We start from the raw sequence: 10,894 nt of genomic DNA, 5'->3' as shown, positions 1-10,894 counted from the left end.
TCTACAACCAGTTGGCAAACTCCTCCTCCTTTAGCATGATTTTCCATGGGTGGATTTCCTGATTGTGTTGGAATTTCTCTGTCATACCTTTATGAGTGCCATTGTTTTTGTCCAGAATGTAGCTGATGAAGTATCTTTCCTCAACACTGTATTTAGTTACATCGATGTTGCTGCGAGTTTTGACTGAAATGGTTTCGAGCGCAAGGTTCTTTGCGTTGTTGTTGATAGTTTTTGATGTTGTTCTTTTGTCCTTGAAAATTTGCCGGTTTCTTGCTAGCCAGATACTCCAAAGCATAGTGTAGGGAAGGGTGTTCCAAACTCTCTTCACTAGATTGCTTCCCTTATTTCCCCAGGGGCAGTTCTTTTTCCAGGCAAGGATCATTTCCACTATTGAATGTTGGGAAGTGCATGGGAACTTATCAACAAGTTCTAATTTTTTCCAACAGTCCATAGCATAGGTGCAGTCGAAAAATAGATGATGCATGGTTTCCTCAATGCCACAACAGTTGGGGCAGCAAGATGGCCCATTAATGCCCCTCTTTTGCAGGTTCTCTGCTGTTAATATCTTCCCTTTGAGAAGGGTCCAAGTAAAGAATTTGTTTTTGGGCAACGCCTTAGATTTCCATACAATTCTCCATTGATTCCATAACGGTATGTGGTGGGTGCTATTGTTGATATACTGGTGGCCTGCCTGAATAAAATAATTTGTTCTTGTGGGGTCCCATTGGAAGCCGTCCTTCTTGTTTTTTTGATAGGTGCTTTGCCATGAAGCAGAGACAAAAGAGCAGTTAAGCTGTTGTTGATTTCACTTGGGCTGGCAGGGAATGTCCATCCAAGCCAATGGTGAGACAAAGGGTCCCATCTAGAGATTTGGTCCAGATAGAATATCCCTCTGTTGTTGAGGAAAGTAAAGATAGGAACAACTTCATTGTGCCTGTTTATTGGCTGCTATCCCAAGATTTTATCAGCCCCAATGTTTATGCTAGATCCTCCCCTAGGAACTTTGGAAATATTCTGAGTCATCATTGGAATAGCTTTTTTGCACAGTCGCCAAATTTTTGAGGAATCCCTATTGGGTATAGTAGAGTCAAGGAGTTGTTGCCTGGGGAAGTTCAGATATTTGCTTTCCAGGACCTATTTCCACCACGCGGGAGGGCCAGTGATGAGTCTCCAAATTATATTTCCTCCAAAGGCAAGATTAGTGAAAGTGGGAGACCTAACACCGAGACCCCCTCTTTCTTGAGTCTGAATGACTTGTTTCCAACTGACAAGGTTGAATTTCTTCTTGTCGTTTTGCCCCCTTGCCAGAGAAAATGTCATAGAAAAACATCCATTTTGTGAAGGAAAGAGGCAGGAGCTTGGAAAAGAGAAAAGAGATAAAGGGGAAGAGAGGAAATACCTGATTTCAAAAGAATGAGCTAGCCTGCTAGGTTGAGCCACATTGAACCGCATTGTTGAACTTTCCTCTTCATCTTGTCAATGATGTTGTCCCAGTTTTCTGCTTTCAAAGGTCCTAGGCTCACAGGCATGCCCAGGTAAGAGAAATGAGTCCAGTCTAGATTGCAGGAAACTCTAAAGATATTTGCAATGTTGTGAATGACCTGATTAGAAGCGTTCCATCCACAAATACAACTTTTTTGCTGGTTGATCAGGCCTTCGAAGTACTCCATAAATCTATCAAGAAGAGACTTGAACCTTCGTGCTATGGTGATGGAGGATCCTCCAATGAGCAAGGTGTCGTCTGCGAACTGAGAATGATTGATGTTCATAGCTCCATTTCCAAATTTTATTCCTGAAATGAGACCCACTCTTATGTTATGGTTCAGAGCTTGACTGAAGGATTCTGCCATAAGAATGAAGAGATAAGGGGAAAGGGGGCATGTTGGGTCCCTATAATACTAGTAATTACCCCATTACTATTGTAGTTATACCCCTTATTTATATTTTTGTGCCCCTATTACCCCCATATTGTTATTTTTGTGCCCCATAGAATCCCTCTATTGTTATTTTTGTGGCTTTATATTATTATTGTTAGGTCGGCTGGATTATATTGTGACTCCTTAGACTCCTATATATAGAAAGGAGGTTTTGTCATTTGTATCATCCAAGAATTGTTCATTTATGTAATGTAAAGGAGGTTTCCCCCTCAAAGAGGCTGAATTCTAAGGCGTTGATCTCTCTTTTCTATCTTTTCTTGAGCTGGTTCCATAACATTTGGTATCAGAGATTTGGATTCTAGGGTTTCGCTGCTCCAAACAGGTCATCGTGGAATTTTCGCTATAACGTTTTTTCTGTGATGTTTCAGAAGTCGCAAAAAAAACCCATTTGAGAAGAAATCGCTCTGAACCTTGGGTCCGAATTTCAGAGCATTCCGCGCGATATTTGCGGAGATATGATCTGAGGAAGTTGGTCTTTTTGCAGACTCCTGTATTACACTCAAAACAGGTGACCTGGGGAAAATCGTCATAACTTTCTTTCTGAGCATCGGATTGAAATTTCGTAAGAAGGTACAGAAAGAGGACGGACTCTAGTTTTCTTTTATATATTTTTCAGAGTCAAAGGTTGAAACAGTGATACGTGGCACTTCATACAAGTTCGCTCTACTGAACTAGTCTATAATCAGGTCACTGCGGGAGATTGTGCATAACTCTTTCTTGGAGAATCCAATTTGGATCAGACTAGTGGCATTGGAAAGAGGACATAGAAGGATACTACAGTTCACAATTTCAGAACTGGATGATTCGAAATTATAGAGATACATCAGATTCAATATCAGGCTTCTACAAAGTAAAAAAAAGGTGTGTAGTTTTTTTTTAATTTTTGCATAAGCTTGGTTTGAAGGAATTCAAAGGGCATAGTAAAGTATTATTATCGGTAAATGATGCCCCGAGGAAAGAAAATGAAAACACCTAGTAAGGAACCTGAAAGCTCTAGCATGACTCATGAAGAAGAGGAAGAAATGCTACATGATATATCAAAATTACAAGAACAAGTGCAACAAATGTCACGCTCACAAAAGCTAACAGATGCTAAGATAAATGGCGTGGAATCTAAGATAAAGGGCATGGAAGCTCAGGTGAATGGCATGGACGCTAAAATTGATGGCATGGATGATAAGATGGAAGAATTGAAGATAAATATGAATAAGTTGCTACAAGAAATGGTCACTAAGGGTGAAAGAGTACTAAAGGAAACTCATGATGAGAACAAAAGAAATGTTAATCATGATTCCATAGACTCTAATGTTGGATCGAAGACTCACCATGTTCCAAAAATAGATATGAGGAAGTTTGATGGCAAGGATCCCGCCACATGGATATTACAGATGGAGCAATTCTTCGATCTCAATAATGTGCAAAACACACAAAAGGTACGTATGGCAACTTTATATTTGGAACCAAATCAGTTTGTATGGTATCAATGGCTTTGTTCTTGTAAACAATTTATCACTTGGGCAATTTTTACGGAAGAATTGATAGCACATTATGAGGATACAAAAAGCAACACTTTTTTTAGCCAATTGATAAGTCTCAAACAAAAGGGTTCAATAATGGAGCACATTGTGGAGTTCCAAAAATTGAACATAAGGGTAAAAGATATTCCAGAGGAGCATAGGATTGATGTGTTCATAGGGTCTTTAAAGGATAATATCCAACATGATGTGCGCCTTTGGGAACCTGATTCATTAGAGAAGGCATTCAGGTTAGCAAGAAAAATGGAAAGCAAAATTATGGCAACTAGGAAGCATACCATTCACAACTATAAAGACGGAAGTGTTGTTGCCCATAGTCTTCCACAACCTACAAGGTTGACACCAAAACAATTGGAAGAAAAAAGAGCAAAAGGGCTTTGTTACAATTGTGATAGCAAATACACAAAGGGTCATAAGTGTGGTGAGAAGAAATTATTCTACATAGATTGTGAAGAGGAAGAAGAAAAGGAGCAAGAAAGGTCAAAAGAAGAGGATATATTCCAGGAACAAAGCCTAGATGAAGAACAAATAAATCCGACCATATCTTGTAATGCATTGGCGGGAATTACCACTCCTCAAACCATCAAGATAGAAGGACAAATCAAGAAGAAAAAGGTAATAGTGTTGATTGATTCAGGAAGCACCCACAATTTTATTCATTGTAGGGTAGCAAAAGAATTGAATTGCTTCCTATATCCAGCACCAGAGTGTCAAGTGATGATTGCAAATGGAGGAACAATAAATTGTTCTGGAAAGTGCCATAATATCAAGCTATCCATGGGAGAATATGTATTGACTAGCCCAATGCTTTCCATTCCAATGGGAGGTGTTGATGTTGTACTAGGAGTCCAATGGCTACAATCCTTGGGTACAATAGCTTTTAATTTTCAAGAACTTTTCATGAAATTTTCTGTGGAAGGAAAGGAAGTTGAATTAAGGGGTATTGCAGGGAAACCAGGAAAGATAATCAGCTCTAATGGCATGACAAAGCTTCTAAAAAAGGAGCAAAGAGGTGTAATTGCACAATTATGTTCGCTAGATGTTTCCACATTGGAATCATCTATTTCTCCAGATCTCCAAAAAGTCCTGGACAATCATTCCAAGGTATTTGAGACTCCCAAAGGTCTCCCACCTATGCGTGATCATGATCATGCTATTCATCTGATTCCAGGAAGTGTTCCTCCAAACATCAGGCCGTACAGATATCCATATGTCCAAAAAAGTGAAATTGAACGTATGGTTGCAGAAATGCTAGAGGCTGGTATAATTCAATCGAGTCAAAGTTCTTTCTCAGCTCCAGTAGTATTGGTGCACAAGAAGGATGGATCATGGCGCATGTGTCCAGATTATAGGGAGCTCAACAAGCTCACTATTAAAGATAAGTTCCCCATTCCTGTCATTGATGAATTACTGGATGAATTGCATGGATCAATTTACTTCACCAAGTTGGATCTTCGTTCGGGATATCATCAAATCAGAATGAAGATTGAAGACATTCCGAAAACGGCATTTAGAACTCATGAGGGTCATTATGAATTTTTGGTCATGCCTTTTGGCCTTACCAATGCACCTTCAACATTTCAAGGTTTGATGAATTCAATTTTCAAACCATTCCTTAGAAAATTTGTGTTGGTATTTTTTGATGATATACTAATCTACAGCAAGTCTTGGAAGGATCATGTTGAACATGTTGACAAGGTGCTACAACTATTGGAGGAGAAACAATTATATGCAAAAAGATCCAAATGTTTCTTTGGAGTCCAGGAGGTGGAATATTTGGGTCATATTGTATCTCATGAAGGAGTTAAGGTAGACCCTAGCAAAATTAAAGCCATTAAGGAATGGAAAATCCCCACATCCATAAAGCATCTGCGAGGATTTCTTGGGTTGACAGGGTATTATCGCAAGTTCGTTAAGAATTATGGGAGAATAGCAGCACCTCTAACAACATTATTGAAGAAAGATTCATTTTCATGGACTCCGGAAGCAACAAAGGCCTTTAAACATCTTAAAGAGGCAATGTGCCAAGCACTGGTCTTAGCTACACCAGACTTCACAAAAACCTTTATTGTGGAATGTGATGCTTCAGGAAATGGAATTGGTGCTGTTCTAATGCAAGATGAAAGACCCATTGCTTTTGAAAGTCGTCCAATCAAGGGAAAGTTTTTAAGCAAAGCTATTTATGAGAAGGAAATGTTGGCAATACTCCATGCACTTAAGAAATGGCGACCCTACCTAATGGGAAGACACTTCAAGGTAAAAACGGATCATGATAGCCTTAAATACTTTTTAGAACAAAGATTATCCTCTGAAGAGCAACAAAAGTGGGTCACAAAGATGTTGGGTTATGACTTTGAAATCATCTACAAAAAAGGGAAGCAAAATGTGGTGGCAGATGCACTCTCAAGAAAGGATGAGGATATGGAAGCATTGTTGTGTGCCATTTCTATTATCCAACCAGATTGGATAAACGAAGCAAAGGAGGAATGGAAGAATGACGAAGAAGTGTGGGCACTTATTCGAAAGCTACAACAAGATTCCAGTACTTCTGATACATTTAGCTGGAAAAATGATTCGTTATGGTACAAAGATCGCTTATACCTCTGTAAGAATTCCCAGCTAAAACAAAAGATTCTTATGGAATTGCACACTTCTCCCTTAGGAGGGCACTCAGGATTTTTAAAAACTTACCACAAGGTTAAGAAGGAATTTTTTTGGGATGGCCTTAAATCAGATATTCAAAAGTTTGTGGCGGAATGTTTGGTTTGCCAACAAAATAAAGTTGAAACAATTAAGACACCGGGTCTATTACAACCTTTATCCATTCCAAGCCAACGTTGGGAGGAGGTTTCAATGGATTTTATCACAGGTTTACCCAAGTCTGAGGGAAAGAGTGTCATCATGGTGGTAGTTGACAGACTTACCAAGTATGCACACTTTTGTGCATTATCACATCCATTTAAAGCCAGTACAGTTTCTACTGCATTTATGGAAACAGTTCAAAAGCTACATGGAAACCCAAAGATTATTGTAAGTGACAGAGATCCCATTTTCACTGGAAATTTTTGGACATAATTATTTTCTTGTCTTGGTACTCAGTTAGCTCATAGCTCATCTTATCATCCTCAATCTGATGGGCAAACTGAGATAGTAAACAAATGTTTGGAAGGATATCTTCATTGCTTTGTATCTGATAAACATACACAATGGGTCAAATGGTTGCCTCTGGCTGAATGGTGGTATAACACTTCCTTCCATACAGCAACAAAAATGACCCCATTTATGGCACTTTATGGGTACCAACCACCATCAATCACATCATATTTAAGAGAAAATTCTAAGGTTCAGGCAGTGGAACATCACATCGAACATCAACAACAAGTCCTCCAACTCTTAAAGGATAACCTCATGTTGGCACAAAATAGAATGAAACAACAGGCAGATCAACATCGCAGTGAAAGAAGTTTTGATGTAGGTGATTGGGTATTCCTACGGCTACAACCATATAAGAAAATGTCCCTAAAGCAAGCTAAGAAGGATAATAAATTATCACCAAAGTATTATGGTCCGTACAAGGTGTTGGAAAAGATTGGTACTATGGCATACAAATTGGAGCTTCCTGCAGCTTCTCGATTGCACCCAGTTTTCCATGTTTCATGTTTAAAGAAGGTTATAGGCAACAAGCTCCCAGTTCAAACAATATTGCCAGAACTTGACGAGGAAGGAAAAATTATATTGGAACCGGAAGCAGTCACAGAAACAAGAACTCGACAGCTACGAAATCGATCAATTTCAGAGTATCTTATCAAGTGGAAGAACTTATCCGCTGAAGATTCCACATGGGAGGATGAGAATTTTATGCAGAAGTACATAGAACTGCTCAAGCGTTGAGGACAACACTTTTTTGAAGGAGAGGGGCATGTTGGGTCCCTATAATACTAGTAATTACCCCATTACTATTGTAGTTATACCCCTTATTTATATTGTTGTGCCCCTATTACCCCCATATTGTTATTTCTATGCCCCATAGAATCCCTCTATTGTTATTTTTGTGGCTTTATATTATTATTGTTAGGTCGGCTGGATTATATTGTGACTCCTTAGACTCCTATATATAGAAAGGAGGTTTTGTCATTTGTATCATCCAAGAATTGTTCATTTATGTAATGTAAAGGAGGTTGCCCCCTCGAAGAGGCTGAATTCTAAGGCGTTGATCTCTCTTTTCTATCTTTTCTTGAGCTGGTTTCATAATAGGGCAGCCCTGTCTGAGACCCCTGGAGGATTGAAAGGCATCACCCGCCTTCCATTGACTAGAGGGGAAATCCAAGGTCCTGAGATGCAAGATGAAATGAGACTGAGGAAGGGCAACTCAAACCCCATCTTTCTTAAAACAGCAAAGAGGAAAGAGTTTCTGACTCTATCGAATGCGTTGGCCAGATCAAGTTTGAGGATGAATCCTTTCTCGTTCCTAGATAGACTCGAGTGAATAGCTTCCTGTACAAGCAGAATAGAGTCTGTTATTTGCCTGTTGGGTAAGAACCCTCCTTGATTTTCAGATATCAAAGAGGAGAGGAGAGGTTTGAGACGAGAAGCCAAGATTTTAGACAGGATTTTATAAGAGGCGTTGCAGAGAGATATGGGCCTAAACCGGGAGAAGGAAGAAGGTTGATTTTCTTTAGGGATGAGGGCAAGAAATGTTGCATTAGTGTAACCCCCTATCTTTCCCTTCCGCTGGATCCACCTGATCGTCTTGATTAGGTCCTTTTTTATTAAACCCCAGAATGCCCTATAAAAACATATGGGGAATCCGTCAGGCCCGGGCACCTTGTCAGAATTCAGAGTCCAAATCGCACTTCTTATTTCCTCCTCTTCGATTTCTTTATTCAGGCTATTGTTCATATCCTTGGTAAGACCTTTAGGGAGGTGTTGGAGAAGGTCCTCGTAATCCTCAGATTCTCCTTTGGTTTCAGTGAGCAGATCTTTGTAGTACTCTATAGCAGCATTTCTAATGTCCTCTTTGGTGTTTCGCTGGTTGCCGTCCTTATCCAAGATGGAATAGACATTGTTCTTGATTTTACGAGTTGTGGCCTGCTTATGAAAAAATGCAGTGTTTTTATCGCCTTCTTGGAGCCAGAGCTGCCTGGATTTTAGCCGCCATCTGGATTCTTCCTCCCTGTTTATATGACTCAGTAGAGAGTAAAGGTTCTTTTCTTGTTCCATACTCTCCTGGGAGAGTCCTTGTTCTTCTATCGTCCTCTGGATTTCCTCTAGTTCACCTTTAACTTTCCTTTTGTTCTCCTCAAGTTCCTTATAGCTTACTCTTGCCCATTCTTTGACAGCTTGCTTGACTTTTCTTTGTTTGGTCTCCCATATGAAACTGGGCGACCCTTCTACATGCTGATTCCACGTTCTCTAGACTATTTCTCTAACAGCAGGCACCTCATTCCACAAGGGGCTATATTTGAACGGAATGGGTCCTAGGGGGCATTGGGACTCTAGCGTGAGAGTAATGGGATGATGATCAGAGGCAAAAGAGGGGAGAATGGTGGCATATCCCACGTAGAAAGAGGAAAGATAAGAGATATCGATGAGAAACCTGTCTAATCGTTCCATAATGTTGCCCGATCCAAGTCTGCGGTTGTTCCAAGTGTACCTACGGTTATTTGGGGCCACGTCCACTAGATCATTATCTTGCATGATAGCTTCCAGCCGACCTTTGAAGGGATCTGGAGAGAAGGTTCCGCCCCTTTTTTCGTTTGCATGCAATATGAGATTGAAATCTCCAACCACTATGATGTTTGTGTTTTGCTCACTATCGATACTGGCCTGAAGATCGCCCGAGCATATCTCCTTTTCTTTGTAATGATTGGGCGCATACACGTTGTAGATGATTACTGTTTGATCATTTGTTCTGCTTTCAAGCACTGTTCTGATCCAATGCTACTGTAGGTTTACCGAGTCACAGGTCCACTTGTTGTGATCCCAAAGTGTGGCAATGCCTCCCGAAGCGCCTCTTGCATCGTTACACACCCTTTGTACTTATTTTGCTGGTCTGTGATGATTCTCATTGCTTGCTGATCCTGCTTTATTTCCTGAATCAGTAAGATATATGGCTTTTCGCTATGTATTAAACTTCTGAGGGCAGAGATTTTGGAGGGGTGCCCTAACCCGCTTCTGTTCCAAGACAGTATTTTCATCATTGGGAACTTGGCGTACGGAGAGGTGCTCGCCTCTCTTGTTCTTTATGGTTTGTTTCTTTTTCTTGATTCCCCTAAATGAAGGATTCTATTGGTGTTTGAGTTCCCATGGCTATGTCTTTCTGGGCGTTCTCGTCCCTGTGTTGCTTTGTTGATTTCCTACCTGGTCCAGGCTTCTTGTAAGTATCGCTCGCTGTTCCATGCTCTTTAGTGCTGCTTCTGGTGTGTCTAGGATAGGAGGGTTCAAGAGAGACTTGCGAAGAGGTGATTAGAAAGGGGGGGGGGATCAGATGGCTTGGAAGGGTTCAGGGGGGGCTGAGGGGGGTCCATAGAGGGTGGATCAAGGGAGGATAAAACCAGGAAGGGATTAGAGGAGGGGGGGATCGGAGGATCAGAAGAGAGATGGATAGAAGATGGAGGGGAAGATGAAGATGGTCGAGAGGCAGAGGGAGCTGAAGGAGCAGATTCCTGGGGGGGTTTCTGAGGAGGAACAGATTTCTTCTTTTTGACCGGTTCCCATTGGCCCTCTTGGTCCTCACTTTCTGCATCAACGAGTTTGGGACATCTATTGGCGAAGTGTCCATATTCGTGGCAGACCTTGCATTTAAAAGGTATCTGCTCATAATCCAGCTGTTGGATATGGCTCCACTCGTCCACTTTCAGTTTTATTGCTTCTGGTAGACCTTTGCCAAGATCCACTTCCACACAAATCCTTGTGCAGGCCTACATGTTGTCTTTTGGCTCACTGCGGTCGATGTATTTTCCCATAGCATTTCCGATGGCACGAACAGACTCATCTCCCCAGCAATGAAGGGGGAGGTGAGGGAGGCGAACCCAGACTGGGATAGCGCTGGGGACGCCCAGTTCAGGATCAAAATCAGGAGTCCATTTGTTGAGATAGAGGCCCCTGGAGTCCATGAAATAGGGCCCGTTTCTGAAGATTAAGTCCTTATCCTCTTTAGATTCGAAGTGGAAAGTGAAGTACCCTTTCCCACAGAACTTGATGGAGATTTTCCCTTGGATCTTGTTGGCCAGTTTCTTTCAACCCATCTTTGTACCATTCTTGGAGAGGGCCAGAGGCATGTGAATTGGCCTATGAGTCCTTTTTCAGCAAGATACAAGGCCGCCATGCACGGCAAGACCAGAGGCAGTTGAACTTCTTGAAGCACATCTAGCTTCTTGACAAATCTTGATAAGGCGGGTCTGGGACGCTGCGGGGGCAGGG

General features: G+C 41.2%; 1 protein-coding gene across 1 annotated transcript; it reads right to left on the bottom strand.

Annotated features, from left to right (window-relative positions):
• Nucleotides 1–1,418: 1,418 nt before the first annotated feature.
• Nucleotides 1,419–1,850, bottom strand: LOC149203414 (uncharacterized). Its single transcript, XM_089401866.1, has one exon. It carries the CDS (start codon nt 1,848–1,850, stop codon nt 1,419–1,421), a length of 432 nt encoding a protein of 143 aa, XP_089257992.1.
• Between the last annotated feature and the right edge of the window lie 9,044 nt (nt 1,851–10,894).

This window comes from Pinus tabuliformis, chromosome 2_1 (genome assembly GCF_031772625.1).
Source record: "Pinus tabuliformis cultivar Carrire ecotype Pingquan chromosome 2_1, CPIR1, whole genome shotgun sequence".
Lineage (NCBI taxonomy): Eukaryota > Viridiplantae > Streptophyta > Pinopsida > Pinales > Pinaceae > Pinus > Pinus tabuliformis.
This window is presented reverse-complemented; position numbering and strand designations above follow the sequence as displayed.